Consider the following 21554-nt stretch of genomic DNA (forward strand, 5'->3'; position numbering starts at 1 on the left):
AGCGAGAGAGAGAGACCGAGAGAGAGAGAGAGAGAGAGAGAGAGAGAGAGAGAGAGAGAGAGAGAGAGAGAGAGAGAGAGGCGGGGGTGGAGGGCGGAGGGTTGCCGTTTGATACCGGACGGGTAAAACGGATTCATTAGCACGTAGCAGATGTGGCTCGTCGACGACTGCGCGCCCTGGTTCTCCTCTGCAGCTTCCAGCTCGTCGACGCGAATTATCGCCACGCCATCGACGAATTCTCGTCGACCGTTGGCTGGTACCATTTTCACCATCGCGAATTACGACGCTCTTCGAGCTGATTCGATCACTCGACACCTGATCCTGCCTGGCGGTTTGCGTTACTTTCCCGTTGAATATCTTACCATTTACTTATTTGCACTCAGGTTTCTCAATAATTTTTCGAAAAATATGACAGACCATTTGATGAAATGAAGTCATATATCTGTGGAATTGTTCAGAAGGGATGGGAAAAGATTTGTAATTTGGAAATAACTGAGGTTCTTCTAAAAAGTTCGGATCGTTTCAAGTTCTTGCATTTGCTATGTTTATTTTCGAATGGCACATAATTGAAAAACTCCTTCAAGAATTTTGATAACGAGATTTTTCAGAGTAAATTACGAAATTTCGAAAACATTGTTTGAAAAATACAACGAAATTGTATTTTTTCACGCATGTCTTAAATTTTAAACGCAAAGGTAGCCAAAAACTCAAAAAATCGTCACTTTTTATTGCGGATTTTGTTCGATATAATTAAATCAAAATGAATTGGTTAGCGACGAAGGTTTGTATCCTAATTACAGAATAATTTGATACGAGAAAACTAAGTAGAATTAGAATCAACCTCCTTATAAACTTTGTAGAAGACACGACGTAGAATCGCAGCTGAGTAAAAAATGTTGCAAGATTTGTAGCACCCAGACTTGACCTGTAAAAAATTTCTAGATTCATGTTCATAAAAATTGGCTAGCTAATTTTTCCCTTTTAAAAGAATTCGTACGAGTCTACAGAAGTGCTATTATAATTTTTGTTACAAAAATTTTTATCGACGCGATGAACTCCACTTTGGAATGGTGTTTAAAAATAAAGTAATGTATGATTTTGAGAAGCGAAAGCTCAACTTTGACACCGAAGTCGAGTTTCACGAGCGGTCTTTAGAAGCGGTTCTCGAGGCGAATCGCGAGGCAAGGAGAGTGGATTTTGTTCAAAGATGCGGCTGCCGGATGGGAGGGGGCGACTCTTTGGTCGTTGGGTGAATATTGAAAGGCGGCTTAGCCAGGTAATTAACGATATTTCACCGGTAATTAAACACATCCAATCTCCGGCAAAGGGTGGAGAGAAGTTAGACCGCCAATGTCTACCGGCTAAGACTCTCCGTCGGTCCAGGTTTTCAATACCTGATGCTGCGCTCCAGGACCACCCTTTCCCTCCATTCACTCGTCTCCAACCGCGCGCCGCGTTCCCGTGGCAGCGACCGCTGCAGCCAGCCTATTTGCTTTTTAGCAAATCTCCGTGGAAATATACCTACGCTGCACGTTCGCCAACTATGTATCTCACCTTTCAAATCCCTTTGACCAGAAGTTGTGCACTGCAAGGCTTTAATTAATATTGAATATCACGTCCCTGCGCCGTAATGCCAACCCTCTCATTCTATCCTGCTTTCTTTTGTCAATTGCTAAGGAAACACGTAAGGCTTGAGAAATAGTTTAATACCGGTGATGAAGATCAGACCGAAAAAATTTAAGAAGTTATTCGTCAAGTTTTATGTAGCTTTGAAAAACTTTAATCAGTTTACCTTCTTCTACAAGACTACCTTCGGTGTTCATAAATTTGTTGGTTCATGTTGTTCTTATAATGTTTGGAATATCTAATTGTGTGCAATTTTATGCAAGGCGTTGCAATCAAATTGATTTTATTCTTAATGTAGTAGAAATTGTGGAAAATCCCAGGCGGATTGATCGACGAATCCGAGGCTGACAATTTCTGTCCAATAGGTTGGTACAAATTTGAATGAATTGTGTAAATAATTGGATTAGGTTTCAATTGTGACATATCAAAGGAATATGAAAACGAAGTTAGAATGTGTTTACGAACTTCAGCGTGTACAATTTATCACTAAATTAACGAGTTTAAAAAATATAGGTATCTTAAAGAATATTGACGGCCATAAATACCCAAAAAATCTCATCTCGTCCCTTAGATTATCATCCGTATTTTCACATTCTTTCAGATGGATATCTTGATTATTTCATCCATCAGTCATATAATATTCACTAAAATCTAATGGTCCGTGAAACCAGAATATTCAAATTGTTTGCATCACGCTTCGCATCCTTTATTGATCAAACCTCTCCGATCATTTCTCCAGATCGGAATCTATTCGTTGTCATTTCAGACTTTTAACTCACGTATCACGTCGGCCACAAAATTCAAACAGCATAGCGTGTTTCGATTTTGCTAAGTTTCGTTATTTTTCACCACATGCAAAAGCCGTGCAAGTTTTTATTGTGCGCCCAAAACGTGTAGATTTCCTGCTCGATGAACCCTGATGCACAGTAGAAAGACGCTGAATTGTATCCGCGCAAATAAATATCGTTGAGCATCAATCAAGGAGCCTGTTATACATTCGTAGAATCATTGATCCTCGGTCTCTTTATACGCTAATGACTCACGTATGCGTAACCACGCGCATGCACACCTGTATCGGTAAGTTCCATACAGGTTAATTAGCAAAATGTGTTTAGGGAGTTGCCGGTTATACGCGGCCCCGTGGCCTCTGCGGTATTTCTACTCCCCGAGGCGGGAGGGTGGTTTTAATTACCCCTTCCATTACAGGAAAACCAACCCCGTTAGCGGATTCATTTAGTCACATTACCCGCCCCCTTCTTTCCACCCCTTCATCTTCCTCTCTCGGCGCACATTTGTATGGATACACGCGACGTGCGTCTCTCCCTCACTCAAACAATCCGCCTCTCTCTGTCCTGGCATGGAGTATACGAGTAGATGCACGGCACACCGACCCAGTCTGGAACCATCCTCTGTAGAACTATCCCTGGAATTGATACGGTATAAGCTCTGTCGAGTATTCCGCTAACCGTTACACCGGTACCAGTCAGAACGTATCGAACCTTGTTTCGACAAGTGATGTATAGGTAATACGACCACATATTCGTCGACCATTTTGTACGCAAAGTTGCCGTTCCTGGATTTCGCAAAATGGCGTATAATCATTGCGAGAACTTGAACCGACCTCCGACCAAGTTCAAGCACCCCATTGCCGTACTAATTTAGTGTTATCACCGCGTTCTTCTCATTGTCGGTATATCACAATTGCCGAAATGGTGGGATTTTGCAATGACCTTGAGATGGCTCGAACCAAGGATAAAAATCAGCCCGATCTTCAAACGTGTATCTTCAAACCATAGAAGAAAAATCGAATGCTGCCAACGAGTTACCTTTTATTTGATCGCTCGTCGAAACTTCATCTCAACTATTGGGTAAATCCTAATTGAATTTGGCATCAAGATCTCAACAAGTTGAACGCTGAAGGTTAAGTGGACGGATTCGACGATGGTTGCCTCCAGTTTTTCAACGTCACGCAGCTTTTCAATGTCCCTAATCGCTCTCGTCGGGATAATTGGGTACTCTCGAGGGTCGACCTTGGAAAGGACTCACTCGTACTTGAATGACCAAAGATGTTTCGTGAATGTCAAGATGCTTGGATGCGGAGATCCGCGGTAAGATTGGATGATTGACTCCTTGGGGTTGATAAAGGAATCCTACAGTCCCTTTTTCACGGTTGTTTGCCGTATTACCGGGTACACTTTAGGATCAAAACTAACGCAGGCTTCGAGTGTCAGCGCAGAGTGTATTTGCTGAATTCCGCTATATTAGCAATCATAAAGGAAGTAAGATTGATTCAAGAATTGAAGCTTGATCGTACTTTCTTGAATCCACCTTATACTAGCCAGGATTTCCATTAAAAATTAAAGCTCTCAGTGCGTTTGTCACAATTGAAACACGCAATAAATTATACTTTGCACTACTTTGATGTGGCTTCACCGAAAAAACTTAGCTACGAATGCATGAAGAAAAAAATTTTCACTCCACTAGAAAGAAATACATCCTACCGACATCTTGGAAACACGTCCCCAAAATGACATCCTGATTGCTTGTCTTGAGACGTAAACCTACTCCATAATAATGATGGTCTGTTTCTATGGAGTGCAGCCATTTAAATATTCACCAACTCTCCGGACACCCTATGCACGAATATGACGGTGGACAAGCGAACACACAGACTCTATATGTATGTATACATATGTATCGTATGCACCGGCATACCAACTCGTATATCGTACATGCATGGATGCCGCGAGAGATTACAAAACATGCCTAGATTAATCTTTTCTCATTCCCAACTCCTACCCTGTTACGAGCTCCCAACTCCAGCCTCCCGCGTCGCGGCGCTGTACATATACCTACTTCGTCTATTCTTCGAAGACTGCAACTGCACGATTCGCACTGCGAGAAACCAAAACCTGATGCGCTGTACCAAGAAGCGGATTTAACCATCTTCTGCGCTCCTCGCATGTCTGTTTTTAACCCTGTGCCCTGTGATAAGGTACGTGATTTTATCGTATGTGATACGAACACGCAGAAGACACTCGAAGTAAATCCGAGTAAGCCAAGTTACGCGAGAATTTTTCGTCGCAATCCCAACAGTAGGAAAAGAAACTATGGACAGAAAACGACTACATCAATCTCATACATTATGACCAAATATCGTCTTCTAAAAGTATAACCGAGGATATTTTATCGTCTGTGAAAAATATGACTTTGTCTGTCGGTACCAACTTTAACTATCAAGACAACCGTTTGTAACCGAATGCATTTTCTACGAAACCCTGACATGGATGGTCCTTCTGTAAGTCAAGCTTAACTTCTGGAAATGAAAAATTATTGAGTAACAAAATGCACTGTAGTGTATTCCAAGCCAATTATTGACAAAGTCGTGCAAGTGGCTTGCGGTATGAAGTCGACCATGTCTAGTGTAGCACCATCCGCATCCGTCAACATGATGACTGTTGAAGACCCATGTTCTGGAATCGCGAACAGATACGAAATACTGAATACTCATCCTCATACTAACTACATTATGGTAATCGTTCCCAAACATTACGGTAAACCATCACTGTCACACGGAATGAAGTGATTCTGAAACGATAAGGAATGTCACTATAATTTGGAAATGAAACGGTTTCATGACTCACCATAGGTGATTTCCGGGTGAACTCAATTATGAGTGTCTTTTTAAATATTTACTTTTTAAATATCACGGATTTCGCATACAAAACCTCGACTTTCATCATGTGGCATAGTAAATTAAACTCACAATCAGTCACGTCGTAGTCTTCAAATATCATAAATTGACGCACTTTCAGATCATTTTTCACCTCGCAATTTTAAAATTCATAAGATTTACAAATTTCAGAATATGCAGCGTAAATTGCAAACGACAGAACGGCCTTTTCTTTATTATGGTTTATAGCGCATGCGCGACAATCCGAGAGCAATTATTTTCCACGGTGACCAACCGTAGTAAACTTATACGACAATGCGTCGCGATGTATCTAACCTCAAAAACTTTCACAGATGTCGGTGTTGCGCCCAACTGCCAGCGCCAACTGTCAAAATATTTGAGGTTACGTTCACGAAGGTTGGTCATCCTGGCAAACAACTGCTCTCGGATCGACAGCACATGCGCATTAACCTATAACATATGACGGACCATTTTGTCGTTGGTAATTCACACCGTGCACATATTTGCCTTGAAGATAGTCGTAGATCGTTGGATGGCACACGATTTTTCTCATCATCTCGTGCAAGGGACGTTTTTGCAGGTTTCCCGCGTCTAGTTTACGTGAATATAGAAAAGTATTTGTGCCCGAAGTCGGTGTGTCGTCGGTTTTAATAACAGCTCTGGCTGCTCCGTCGTCTGGTTCTGGAATGGTTGCCTCTTCACGCACGCCCGCTTCCTTGTTCTTCGCCGTTTTTCCCTCCCCGATTCTAAACAATGGCCGGCGACCTCTGCTCGGCATGTAATAATTTTAATGAAACTCTTCTTTGCTGAGGCGGTTGGCAGCCTCGTAAAGACTTCCGGAGGTGTCCGTGCGTGCACTTCCGCCTTACACCTCCCCTCGAGGCGGTGCATCGTTGAGCACTGAAGACACCCGTCGTCCCTCGACGATCCTGCAAACCTTCGCGAACTGATCTCTCTACGTATCACACTCGCATTGTCTATTCTCCGAGAATGGATGCGCTTATTTAAAACTCGTGTAACGCACACTGGTACTCGTATTCACTTCGAAAAAATTCCAGTATTTCTTCACAAGAGAACGGTTAACCCCAACACAGAAACAGAGATCTCCTAACTTCCTTGGAATTGAAAGAAGATATCATAAATTTACTTGGAATTGGCAGATATTCCTAACCGCAAATAATTGACATCTTGAAATCGTCAAGTATTAGAGTGATTAACCAAAAGAAAATTTTTTTTTTTCGGGGCATCTCCCTCATGAAATTAATGTTTATGATGAGAAAAAAAATCCCCTGCAAATTTGAGATTGATCGGATAAGATCTAGAGGTCCCGCTTTCAGGTTTTCATTTTTACATTAAAATAACACGTTAAAAAATGTTCGCCTCAACTCGAAATTGAAAAAATCAAGCGACGTTTTTTGTAGGTAACAATATTTAGTACAAAAAAGGTCTCTAGATATTTCATTCAATTTTGCATATTCTGAGACTTATTGTGTCTTGAAACTGATACAATTGAAAAATCAAAAATAATCGTATTAAAATCATAAAAAATAAATGAACCACTCTGGTCAAGTATATCTGAAATTTTGAATGATTTCTGGAATCTTATGCAGAATCACCTTAAACTGTTGATATCAATTGATCTCGTTTAAAGCTTGAGTTAAAATTTCAAAAATTTGAAATTATTGTTTTCATATTATTTGTACAACAAATATATCATTTTCAATCATATATGCAAAGTTCCCGGGAATATTTTTAAACGAAATTTGGAATCATTTTCATGGTGCAAGTTTCTCCGTCTCTCCGTCATTCGTCAGATACTCGTATTTTCATATGAACCGTATCCTCTGCTAACGCATCTAACAATTCTGCCCAATTACATTTTTAACTTGTTATCCGTGAATCTCGAAATTCATTTATTCAGTCTTAAACTGCCGAAATAGTATTAATATTAAATTTCACCGTTCGAAAATTACATTTCCTTTTTCCATTGCGAAGTTTACATGCATCATAAGGCCAATCACTGTACTTCCAAAATCTAAAAGTATCGGAGGAACATCTCTGAACTTGAGTTTTTCAAAAGCCCACTATTCAAATAATTTTTTCTCCACTCGTCTTCGTCTTTCCTTCTCCACAATACCTGAGGAATTGAGAAAATAAATGAGCGAAAGAATTCGAATGATTTATTAAAGTGAAGGAATGTTGTAGACGTGCCTTACCAAAAGCTCTGAGGTAGCAAAGACGTCGCTGGTCGAGAGGAGGGGGAGGGAGGGACGTCGTCGTTTTGGTACGAGGAAAATATCTGTACCTTCAGCTCGGGAGGAGGATGAGTATAATCAATGAATAGCTCAGCGAGGCGGACAATTCTTGAGTGACAAAAGCCTTTACATTTTTGTCCTCGCCAGTTTCATTACCATAATAATACGAATGAAAAAGAATCTGCTACCGGAGTACCCGGGAAATGGGGTATGAGGCGATGGCGATGGCGATGGCGACGCTTCGTCTGGGACGACGAATGCACCACCAGAGACCTAAACAATATAAGTACACAGGTATGCATGTACGTTTCGAGTTGTCTGATCTGGGCTTATTCCCGTATCGTCACCCTCACCGAGCTTGCAATAATTCGACGAACATGCTGCCCCGTTATTATTGGCTGTCTCTTCGCCGTGTTTCGCACATTGTTATTTTGAATACTATATCGGTATCTTAGTCTTAAACTAGTTACGGATGTACTTTGGAAGTATAAATTTACTATTACTGTTTACCGATAAAACAGCAGCAATCTTTGTGACGAACTATTTGACCGGTGAATTAAATTTTACATTTGCGAACTTCGTACTGCCGAACGATCCTGCGATGTACGAATTAGTGAAAAAATAAAATGATATAAATAAGGCTAGAAAATTAAACTAAATGTCGTTGTGTTGAATTTTACTCAAAGAATCTCTTCTTCGCGGGAAATAAAATTCGATATCATCGATACGAGTGAAAAAAGTTTACGTTTTAAATACCTTTCGTAAAAAAGAATTTTCTTTCTTATAGTTGTTTCTCATCCCAAATGTTTGTTCAAATGCGGTACATCAGAGTCAAATTTGTTTGAACAGCAATCGTGTCATTTTGTTCATGAAATTTTTTTTGTCAAGCATAACTTCATTAATTGTATAATTGTAGCCCATCCTGTTTCTTCGAACAGTTTTTTTTTTCCGAGACATCGCTTCTGAAAAATATGCGTCACGATTCATTGAAGTTTTACAAATAATACGTTTTTCGAATTAGACACATGACAATTAAATTCAACTTGATAAACTTTCGCGATGGTTTCTGAAACTTTATTTACAATAGTCGTTTATCGAGGTTTTACACCAATTACCCCCCCCCCCCCCCCCCCCCCTCCGCCCCATAGATGTCCCTTTGAAATTTGGAATGGCTGACACGAATTTTCAGAACTTGGAAAAAAAACGATGTTCAAGCGTTACGTATCGAAGTAACGTTAACAAATCGCATTCAACCAAATGCCTATTGCTGTGCAAACATTTTTATTAAGAATAACATCGTTAGACCAATTTCTTATCTCATGCCAGAAGAAAAGCGGACTCAGACTGACAAGCTTTTAGCGAGAATTGAGAGGGAAATCATAACGAATATACTTTCGGACCGAGTTTGCCATTGTCGAGGAAGGTCGTATTCAGCGAGGAGCGTGCACTGCTTGTTAATCAATTTTTCATTTCTTACCCTTCGCTGGTCGGCTGCACACGTAGGGAGGTATGATCCAGTTGTAAAAGCTTGGGCGAAACATCCCACAATGCAATTACGGAATATTATTCATGCCCGTTGATGGATCGCGGAATGAAATATGGGTGCGGAGTCAATCACGCCCGCAATGCGGGAAACAATGATTTTACCCCCCTTCCATCCCCCTTTCAAAAACCTGCGAGACCCTTTTCGACGATTGTATGACTGCCTGCACGGTCTGCAGCTATGGGGTAAAAATTGATTCGAACCAGGACAATGTCCTGTCCTCTGTTGGGCGGCCACACGTCTTCTGGTAATTGATTGTTTCGTTGGATATTTTCCTGTCTCTTTGTTTATTATGCCAATCTATTTCGGCTTATTTGTTTTTAGATCTCTGCCACTCGGTGCGCGATCTGTTTTCACAGTGATTGTGAGTGGAATTTGAGTAGTGATAGAAAAATTCATACGATATATCGATATTAGGGGTGTGCGAATTGTGGTCGAGTCGAATGAAATGTCGAATAGTGAAAATCGAATAGAATTTTAAGATCTTCGATTAATTTGAATAGATGGAAAGTTTTAGTAACTGGAATAGTTCGGGGAATTTGACTATTTGGAATCTTTCTAGTAATTTGAATAGTTGCAATCGTTAAAATTATTTCGTTTTTATCTTGAATTCTCCTTATTTCGGTTTCGAAAGTACTTACAAATAGTGGAATAAAAGTAGGGATTACGAAAATTATTGTTGACAGGAAACCGAATGAAATTTCTGAAAAATAACTAGTAAACTTGAAATTGAAGAATTTATAAACCCAAACGCTAGCCAAATTTCAGAATTAAGAAAAACTAGAAAGTACGTGTCAACTTGAAATATATATATTTTTTATTTTTAATCGCATATTTGAGATTCCGACCGAATTATTTGGTCATTTTATCACTGGCTTATAAAATAAGAATCGAAGAGTTGAGGTGGATACCAAATAATTCGAATTATCCGAATTCGAATAATTCATTATTCGTTAATAAAATATCTTTTTTTTTAAACATAGATGAATAAGAAATATTCACATATGATTCGAACGTCGAATTGCATATGATTAAGCCATTCCATTCGTATCGAATTATCATCCCAATCAATATTGTTAAATTAACTTTTACAAATTTACGAATCGATGATTTTATCGTAGCAGAATATGATTCGATAACTATAGTTTCTATTTATTCTGAATTTGTTACGAAATTACATTATAATATGCTTGCGATTAGCTTTCTCTTCAAGTTCAATTTCCGATTTCGCGAAACCTGTGAATACGTGAATAAAATGAAAAAAATTCTGTTAGTATTCGGAATATTAAATATCCGTAGCTTTACACTCATAATTCAATAAATTATGATGCTTTTTATAACATCTTACAAGTAACGTTGAAGGATTATCAACAGTTTTTCCATTAAAATTCTGCCTCCGAAATCAGTAGACTTAAAAACATAAATCACAATTTTACAACAAGAGAATAAAAAGTATGTCAATGTTAATAATTATTCACACAACGGTAATAAGTACGATATAAATACGGAATACCATTTTCTCCCGCATAAAAATCTCATAGATGTTGAAAACTTTTTTAGTTCCAAAATTCTCGATTGTTCCGAATTCGAGTCATGTGGCGCTGCTTTCGGTACGATAAAGTCTCTTCACAAACTTGAAAATTCATTTACAAATTTCTGTTTTCCTAATTCCGACCATAAGCCTGATGTCATGGTAAGCTATGGTCAACGGTTAAAGCTTAAATCCCTTAAATTATCAGTGCACTCACCTTCTTCGCTAATAAATAATAAAAGCAACGAGTGAAAGTTTAACTGGCATTTGATACAGTCTTCGAAATGAGCATCCATTGTTGAGCGATTTGTTGGTGGGCGGGACAAGTCTAAGGCAAAATACATAATGCGTCGACGTGCTCAGGCGCCCCGTCACAAGATGGGGTGAATTAATAAGCCCTGAAGTACGGGGTGGAAAGGGGCGGCAACTTTGTTACCGTCCAATGAATGCAATGGCCGTACACGAGGGTGTTTGTCTCGCCCTTGTCTCTAATGCTGTACCTGAAACTATCGTGTCACCTTGGCGCATTTCGAAGCCTAATAAACATTCTAAAAAAATCATGAACGAAATTTGAATATTACGAATAAAATTTATCTCGACAATTTTTGAAGTTATACTTCTTTAGGCGCGTTATGAAAAACTGATGAGAGTGAAATTTCAAGATGCGCGCGCATCACTGTAACGCAAAATTAACAGGATGAAGTTGCCCACTCAACCGAATTCATTAAGTCTCGAAAAAAAGCTAATGTTGGTACGCCTGTCGCCTCTGATCACTGTTTTCATATTTATTTATAATATTTATCCACATGGTTTTAGTTTTTACAGTCACAACACGTGTTTTATTTTCATACAAGTGCGAATTATATATGTGGCAATAAAATATATTCAGTAGTGATTTAAATTGAATATTTGAATTAATATTATTTACTATTTGTAAATATTAGTGAAAAAATTGTGCTCAAATACTTTTTCAAGTGCTCCAATATAATTGAGGTTAGTTATCCGTATGTATTATTTAATGATGCCAAAGAAGTATAACTTCTCACGCGCGTACATAAGTACACGCACCCATTTTTTTTTTTTATACATATTTCACAGTATCAAATGTTACCTCACTTCTATTGCAGTTATAACCTGGATAGAATTGAACTGGAAACAAATCTTGAGTTTTATTTTAATCAAAACATAGATAAATAAAAAATATATTTACGTGTGATTTTAGCCGACGGAAAAATATTTTTCAAATTAAACAAATCGTCGGCTTAGAAAAACTGAAATAAAAAAAAAAAATTGCTTTCTTTTACCGAATACGTTGTTTTTCTGTGTAGATATATTTGTTCATGGAGTTGTCCAAATACCGTTAATACGTATATAATTGTTATCAAAGTCTCAGGCCAACATTTCATTCTCACAACGCAATTTTTATACGACTATTATAAATAAATTTCTATTTAATATTTTTCGATGAAGAACTAATCACAGAAGTGATAAATTTCATTTTTTATTCCAATTTATTTACATTTCTTAGAATTTCTCTTAATTTCGTTTCGTTTACAGAATAGTCAAAATCGGTGTATATTTAGCTAAGGTGTACCAATGTGACTTTTTTTGTTGATTTTCATGGCGCTACGTTTTAAGTCACTACGTCTTATCATGAAAAAGACATCCCGATTAGTACAAATTTTGTCAGTCAAGTTTAAGAAGTTCCAAAAGATTTTTGTCTTTTCTAAAAAAATCTATTTTCGGGTCAATTCACATAGCATTGTAATTATTCAGTACTTTTCAGGTCGTTCAAGAGAAAAAAAAAGCAAAAGAAAATATTAACCTGTAAACAATTTTTGAAATTCTGTATTGAAAAAAAAAACTAATAAAAACAACAACGGAACACTTTAAAAATTATAAAATTTGACAAGTGCTCGCCTATATTTAAAAGGTTATTCTTTCAACTTTCAGAAATTTTTCACACATTTGAAAATTATTGAACAAATATGTCGTTATGAACATCCAGCAGAAATTTTTGTTATTCGTATGTAACTTGAGTGAAAAACTATAAAAGTTTTGGGAACAACTTAGCTTTGAATCACTTTATATTAACGAGAACCATCCGTTCGAAACGTAGCAAAAAAAGTTTGTTCTTTTTTGTAACATTCTTCAAATTATTTACCCATTAAATGCTGTATGTGCAACAATTATATTAATCTAGTGACAAAGTCCACAACACCGAGCTTTGATCAGCACATATTTGTATGCTGAAAACATATTCATTTACTTAGTTAAAAAATAATCTTGAAACGCGTTGGAATTTTTGAGAAATCGAATAAATACTTGCATCAAGATATTCAGAATTTATATCCGCAATCTGCTCAATCTTACATATTTGTTTTCATTATTATTTTGGTATTCTGTTTCTTTCTTCGTTTCATCAGTGCATGAAAAATGGATCGAGAATAATTATGTACACGGAGCATTCAGCATTCTGTGGAACGGTTTTCATTGAACAGCGTAAAAAAGAAAATACGAAGGGATAATATTCTTCTCCCGCAAGGATAAATTTTAGTCGATCATTGAATATTCTTTCTTCGTCGTACTTGTTACTATACGTAGACGTTATACGCGTTTTCTTGAACGAATATCGAAATACTCGATGTAGATCTGACATACTTTATTCCAACTCCGTATAAATCATAATACGTTATATGCTGCAATTTTCCTCATTGCATTGTATCATTATTTCCGTTTATTACGATCGTAGAGTGACAAGCTTCGCCGTTATCAGTTGGACTAGCAATAATGGATTCCGAAAACAATTTTTCTAAGCCACACGAAAATTCGATATTCCGACCCTTCCGTTCTCCGATCCTTCTACCCTTGCACCCCTAGAACGGGTCCTCGGGGTGAGACCAAGACGTAGCAGCGAAGCTGGCGGCGTCGAGCTCAGTGAAAACGGTCTTCAAGCCGAACGGCGAAGCAGAAGAGCGCCGTACACGTCGGACGCAGTAGAAACGGACCGGCATAGCCAGCCGGAAAGTAGTGGCGCCTCTTTCCCGGTCGGGTGCAGACTCTCAGACAGAGGGAGAAAGAGAGACGGAAGCAGCGAGGCGAGGGACGGAGGCACGGAGGCAGAGGCAGAGGCACACAGCCTCCAGCTATGTAATTCATTACTAAAGCAATCTCACCCTGGCGCCCCCAACCACGCCGTTTTCCCCCGCGCTCGTCAACCTCACCCTGCACCACGTTATAATATAAAACCCCCGAATAGAATAGGCGGACTGACAACAAAACAAAATGAAACACAAAAGCGTGTTTCCATAATTAAAAAGATTGCGCGTACACCCTTGTATCTCTCTGCACCGCGCGTTACGTACCCTCTAAACCGTATCCGTATTCACGCAGATATTTTTTTTTTGTCCGGGTAAGCGAATAAATATTTCGGTCGTCTCGGAAAGAAGAATTGAATACGTCATTTTCTAAAATATCTTCCGATGTTTTACGGATTTTTTTTTCTTCTAGTTTTCCACAATTGTTTATCCTTGGTAGCTATGGACGAGAAGTTTTTTTTCCATCGGTGATCGAGTTGGCGGGAAAAATTCTACTTTCACAATTGGTTCGTCATTCGAAACTATGATATGGTTGACGGTTCACATATTTTTTGTTCGAAAGTCAGGGTTGGAACTACCACAAGCACTGCATTTAATGCACATCGTGATTTTTTGAAATTAGGTTTTTCCTCTGTTTGGGCCTTAATTGTTTCGAATTCTTATTGAACCGATTTGCTTCAATTCGACGGAATACCAACTAGTTGAAAAAGAAATTTCAGTTTTTTGTTAAAACTTTGCTAGAACGAGAAACCGAAACAATAACTAAACAATAAACCGAACATCTCGGCACTATTTACACGCCTGTGATACATCAACGGTAACTTCTAATTATCGACTGAGCTTGCTCTTGACCTTATCTTCTTATCACATTTTCGTATCTATTTGACCCGTTGTCTCATAGTCTATGCTTCTTACCACTTACTGATTTCGTTCTCTTTCCGTTTGCACGCTGGAGGATCTACAAGTTCAAAAATCGATCTCTGTTGAAAATTTCGGTTGTGTGTTTAAATTAATTTGTAAACCAATACGAATGCATGGGAGTTTCGTATCGCTCGTTTTTTAAAATTAACATTGGTTTTTTAGCCTACTTTGGTTTTAATTATTATTTTCTTCGCGTTGTTCGTCAAATTTGAAATATCCTACGTTATCACCAGGTAATTTCCTTTCAATTATATCGGCACAAGTTGCTTTTGTTAATCTCATAATTGTCTGTACAAGATTAATTTTAAGCAATTCACTCCTGTTACTTATTATTCTTTTCTCGTGACAGATGGTTCTGTAAATATATAATCGTTCTGAGGAAGGCTCTCACTCGAGCCGAAACGTGAACAATTTCTTGTCTGTCGTTACTGACCTTCATTTCCAAAGAAAATATTCACTTCTAAATTATCGAGGCCAAAAAACTATTGTTCGTTGTAAAATAAGCCCAGGTTTAAGCGTACTTTGCGTATCGGTTACCTTTGCTGAGTTTGACAATTAAAATCAGGTGTCAGTCATGTCATGTGAAATCCGAAGTAATACAAGGGAAATAAAGAACCTCACTTTGAGGTAATAAAAACTTACAAATAACATTTACGTTTAATAGATATAAAACAGAAAAAAATCACAATCGCAAAGTGATTGCAAAAAAATATGAAGAAAAAAAAATAAGTCAACCGAAACACTTACATTTTTTTATCACATTGAAGTAAGTAACGAGAAATTCATGCCGAGAAAAAACCGTTATATCGCGATTTTGGAACTGTCTAAAAATTCAGTAAACAGCAATAAAACAAAACCCACTCATATTTCAAAATCTTAGTTCCGTCAAAATCGTTGTAAAATTAAAAAAATATCAATTTCTTCCCCAATATTTCGTTACGATAACTTTACTCACTTTAACCTCGGATGTTTTTGAGCGAATAAAAATTTCCGAGGATACGTTTCACCCAAAAAATGTCACAAAACTCCCTCCGTCCAACATATACAGTAACCAAGTAGCAACAAACTGTGGACGGATAAAACGCGTGTGACCGCCAATCATTTTGTCAGTAAATCCGGGAAATCTGTTTATTCGGTGCGGTGTGCGGTGGATTTTTTATTATCCGTCGAGCAGAGGGTGTTTCCCGCAGCTATCGAAGCTCCGCCCATCGAAAGCTCGGCCAATAGACGCTCCTGTTTCTCAGCAACCCCCGACCACCCCCGATTATTCGCAGAGGGTTTCCAACCCTCGGTTTCACCGCGACTCGGAGATTCCGCTCACAGTCTTCAGTCAGCTTCGTTCACCATACGACAAGTCGTTCGCCACGTTCCGTCCGTCTCATCAAGGGCGGGAAAAACAAACTTTCATCGTCTTCGGACGCCAGGCCAGGTCACGGACAATTTTATCCCTCGGACAGCCATGGCGGGTCCTTATCTTTCACCTCTGGGACCACAGGCTGACCTTCTAACCGAATATATGTTCGGCCGTCGCCGACAGGTCAGTGTGAATTGCTCCTAAGTTATTTCAAAGCGCTCGATTATTTTGCTTTAGAATAACGATTGACTCCCGTGTGAAAAAAACCGTATCAAGACAGGCTCGATTTCATGTGAACCAATTAGAATTATACCGGAAATCTGTTTCGCGTGACACGGAAATCAATCCGAATTCATTGACTTATCGTTTCAAATGTGTGTCTACGGGTTTTGTTTCTTCTAATTTTTTGTTACGATCATATTATTACGCAAATTCAATTCGATCCAGTCTGTAATATACAACTTCGACTCTGCCCACCCTTACAAGCAAATTTCTTTTTTCACAAATCCTGAATAATTCAATTTCAATCCATTCGATCCTTTTTGGATACACCGTAACGATTTAAATTCATGTGAATCCATAAAAAGTATTAGCGCTTATATCGATTTTTAACTCATTCCGTTCCTGTAAATTCAAAATACTATAGATCCAGTTGAGTCCATGTGGAAAGGTTCTGAATATTTTCGTGGATTGAAATGTATTTCTCTAAACACTATGACCTATATACATATACTTTAATCATAATTGCCTACTCGATTCTGAAAACTGAGACTGTAACAACATCTGTCAATCCAACGTAACCACCAGCCACTTATCGGTATGGAAATAGATTCGACTAGTCTCCCAATCTATTGTGTTTAATATGCGTCAAAACTGAGGCGACTGATTCTTCTATACAAAAGTGTACAATGTTTACACAACGGAGATTCGCGATATGAAGCATATAACTCGAGGAAACTGGTTGTAACTGTGAATTTGGGACACGATAAACTTTTCACTGATTCAAAAGATCATGGTAAAATGATTCTTGCCATTCTCTGTAATTCACAATCAGTAAATAAAGCCTAATTTGAACTTTTCTGCATGACTAATCTTGATTGTGCCAGTTAAAAGGATTAATGGATTTTCAGCTCTCGACTCCAGTGTAAACTTTGTTGCTAATCAAAAAGTATCCACCGAAAAATCATTTCTGCGAAAATTCGAAGTAAGAGAAGTTTTCTAAAATAGAACTTCGACGTAAAAAAATCATAAGCTTTCGACAATTTCTCTCCGGTCCCCGCATTTTCAATTTTGAATCACCCCTTAGCCGACAAATCAACTAGCAATTACGAAGCTTATAAAAATTAAAAATTAAGAAATAGTATAATCGAACTCGCAAAATAAAGTGCACCAGTTAATCGGCGTTTCAAGATTACTCTGAAAAAAAATATTTTTATAAAAAATTATTGCGAAAATAGCACCGATGTTTGACTTCATATTTTCTCAATATTATGCTCGAGGAATCTCATACTATTCGAATGACATACTACAAAAATAAGAAACAACCTCAAGTTTTGTGTGGTTTGCGTGTCACAACAATTGCTTCAAATATTAAAAACTTGAAAGACTTAGACTGCAGTTTTAGTCCCTGCTCATGTCAAAAATTTGCAGTTCTCCATCAATTTGGTAAAATCTACCGCGCCACAGAGAAAACTTTCGAAAAAAATGGTTAGGTATACTCATAGAAACAGTGTAAAGACGGACATGATAATCTAAAAAGCACATGAGTCTCAATACTGTGCCACATGACCAATTTGAAAAAATATATGTGTAGTGGTGACTAATTTTATCTCAAAGACAACGTTCTTCAATCGAAAATTACAGCGCATGTAAACTTTCATCAAACTCATCTCTCACCACGTTTGGAAATCAGAATTCAGTCCTTTTTTGCTTTCACACGCAGAGACGGAACCGTACGACATTCACCCCCCAGCAACTTCAGGAGCTGGAGTCGCTTTTCCAGAAAACTCACTACCCGGACGTATTTCTTCGGGAGGAAGTAGCCCTCAGGATTGCTTTATCCGAAGCACGTGTTCAGGTAAAACGATTTTCAAAATCTTACATCTATGTTTCGCTCGTCTTTGTTTATTAGAGTGTCAGTATACTTATCGTTAGTCCTACGAGTTGAAAATCATTCGCATCAGATTATACGTTTCATCAGATTCCTCTCTCTTAAAGAACACAGATATCCATTCATGAAATTTGGTTTCTGTTAATCTTGTGCTTGTTATTATCTACCATATACCAAGCGCGCAAAATAATTCAACTGAACGGTTCTCGAGAATGTACAACAGAGGGGAGCCAACTGTCTGGAAACCTTGCGAAGTAGTAAATTAAAATCATATCGCTATGATCAGAGTAGAAATTTGATCAGGCCAGCTTGATGTCTCAGCAGGTCCTGATCAGGTTGAAATTAGGCGTACCTTATATGGCCGTAGTCAGGTTAATATCATGCAAGTTTGGAACAATTTCGTAGTTTAGTCGTAAAATTTTTCATGGATTGTCGTACTTTTGCGTAATGTATCGCAGGAGTCCGACGGAAGATAAATTCTATTTTGTCAAAATTTTGTATTATAAACATTATAATTTTTTTCATAAGACTCACCTAATTGAGACAAGATGAGTTAAAAAATAAACGACAGATTCTCTAAATCCGTCTAGATCGTACTCAGAAAATGAGAAGAACGGAACCAAATTTTGCTGGGTACTTAACTTGTCTCCATCATAAGTTTTCCTTGTGAGAGAGATGCAACATCTAGCGGTGGTTTGGGTCCGAAACTGTAATTTTTTTGCATAAAAAACTCTACATTTTCATCATTTTTCGTAGATATTTGTTCTTTTCTACGGAATTTAATGCGGTTCTACGAGGAAGAAAAAATTCACGATGTTTGGGGGGTCCAAAATTGAAATTATCTTTTATAAAAAGTCGTAGATATTAATAATTTTGCGGTAATCCTAGTAGTTTCCACCGCGATGCTACGAAAAAAAAAAATAATTTAAATCAACTTCCAACATGTAATTTTCATGATTTTTCGTTGAAAGTCATAGATTTTGATAATTTTTCACAGAAACTTGTACTTTCTTACGAAAAATACAGCGATTTTTGACCATTATCTTCAATCTTTTACGCATTTCTACGATTTTCTGTTATATTCCACGTTTTTCTACGACTCGCAATATTTCTTAGTCTGACATAGAAATTATTTTCCCCAGGGTATGCTTGTAAAACACAAGCACGCTTCTTTCGCACCAGTGTCGCACACACGAAAATCGGACTTTAATTGCAATTCTTCATTCATTCAGGTCTGGTTCCAAAACAGACGAGCGAAATGGCGGAAACAGGCTCGACTCCAACTGCTTCAAGACGCCTGGCGAATGCGTTGTCTTGGGCTGGGTAGCGCTGGACCGCTTTTACTTCGACCACCGCAGACCGGCGTCGAGCATCCCGACGCCTCGCCCCCGCCGCCGTCAGTTCCTCCAGGGCAGATGCCCCAGTCAAATGAAAAGGGGATCGAAGGGAGCAACTCGCTCTCGATCTGCAAAGATTACCGAGTTCTTTCACCGCACGGGTGAGAGTCGAAAGTTTTTCTCTGGCAGTCGATCATCAGTCTTCAAGACTAAGTTTTGATTAGAATAAATTGGTGTTAAAAAAAAACCTCATCATGCAATTAAAATACACGTGGTATTTTTTAATTTTCATGACTTCAACGTAAGCTTCCTAAATTTTTGGAAATTTTTGCAACGATTTCACGATTCTTGGAAAATCGCTATCGCTATCTTTGAGTTACCGATGTTTTCATCAGTCCATTCGTCGAATCGATTTTCTCGATTAAAAAACGTCCACTCTTTGGCTAGAGACATCTTCTAGCTGACTGAGAATGAATTCTTCTCTCGAACCGACTGAATTGTTAAAGAAAACGTAAGCATATATATTTATTCCCGATTCAACGATAAAGTTACCTTTTTTTTTTACCTCAAAAGCGGGACGAAAGTGGCATATTTTTCCCTAAAACGCATTTGCGGGAAATATGAGGCCAATTTAAAAGTCCGAATTTTCAACTAAATATTGGCGCCAGAGTTGAGTTGGAAATAAAGTTCTATATATGTGACACGGGAATAAAGCTCGACTTTATTTCCTCGTTACATAATGTACTATTATCCTCCTCAATCGTTCCTTCGTCTTCTTTTTTCTCACAGTTATCCAGTGGCCTGCGACAAATCGCCGGAAAGAATGAGATGCGGCTGCAATTCGCCGCCGAGAAGATCCGTCAGCCCTGTTTCAAGCGGCGCGGGGATCGCCGAAAGACCTCAGGAAGCCGAGATGGACTTGACAGTGAAAGGGTCTCATCCCCAGCCTTATCCCCATCCAGCGCTATATCACCACCACCTCTCTGCGGTGAATCAATCCCAAAACGTCGGCCCCGTTACTCAGCCAATTGACGAACCTCTCGACGTTACTCTCAGCAACAAGAAGAATAATTAGATACGAAGTGCGGTCTGTAGGGTGGAAATATGTCAAAACGAAAATTTTAAAGACGCAGTCGAAGTTGTGTGAGGTAACTTTGGTCAAAATAACTTACCTTCAAAGTGAAAAGAAAAAACATTTAAAATACTTGCACTAAACAGGTCGCAGTATTTTTAAATCTTTCCAACATCTAATATCCTTACAACTTAATTCATCCAATTTCGATCACCGTAACTTTTTGGAATAACTGTTGAATTGATGAAAAATCAGATTTTCCATTGCGTATGTACAACTTATTTATAGGAGAATGAAACTAGCTACCATCTATCGAAATTCAACATTTGATTCCCTTGAGAGGTTCAAAAAACGTGGTGTTTAATAATGTGATCCCTGCGAAGTTGGCTACACTTTGAATTTATATTTTCAAGATTAAATTTTTTGTTATTTTAGATGGGATATTGTTTGACCAAGCGCAGCACGAATAACTTTAATCGCACCCTTTGAAACCCGATTATATAAATTCTCGATCTTATTCTTTTTGAACCTAAACAATAGCAGCAAAAATCTTCAACCACGGATTTATACCAACTGAAATTATTGCATAGACTTTGACGTGTGCATCGAAATATTGGTCAAGTGATACGGTTATATATGTATAGGAACGTGAAGTTTTTAATATGAATTCATTACAAACGCTCTATGATGAAAATCAAGAATATGTATGACATTGTAAATAATTATAATAGGTGTATATACCATATATATATACTGCGTATACACAGATATAAAACATATACGTAAATTTACCCCGTACGGCAAAATGACTTCAGTTTTATATTCGGTTTAACATGCTATGTGTTGTTACGATGAACCACGAGATGACCCGATCCTATAATATAAACGAGTCCTTGGTATTGATATCGGCGACGTTTTCACGGTCGTGACGGCTTTAAAAAATCTCAACACATTCTTCAATACGGTGAACGGTAAGTTGAAAGGAAACAGTATAACGATCCTATGTGTATATG

At 38.1% G+C, this 21554-nt stretch overlaps 1 protein-coding gene across 1 annotated transcript; it reads left to right on the forward strand.

The window, feature by feature from the left end:
• The first annotated feature begins 15972 nt into the window (after positions 1-15972).
• LOC124212161 (homeobox protein aristaless-like 3) lies at positions 15973-21339 on the forward strand. The gene is made up of 4 exons (XM_046611957.2): positions 15973-16205; positions 17965-18099; positions 19365-19630; positions 20259-21339. The coding sequence occupies exons 1-4, from the start codon at positions 16128-16130 to the stop codon at positions 20542-20544; spliced, it is 765 nt and encodes a 254-aa protein (XP_046467913.1). The 5' UTR covers positions 15973-16127; the 3' UTR covers positions 20545-21339.
• The last annotated feature ends 215 nt before the right edge of the window (positions 21340-21554 follow it).

This window comes from Neodiprion pinetum, chromosome 2, assembly GCF_021155775.2.
Source record: "Neodiprion pinetum isolate iyNeoPine1 chromosome 2, iyNeoPine1.2, whole genome shotgun sequence".
Taxonomy (NCBI): Eukaryota; Metazoa; Arthropoda; class Insecta; order Hymenoptera; family Diprionidae; genus Neodiprion; species Neodiprion pinetum.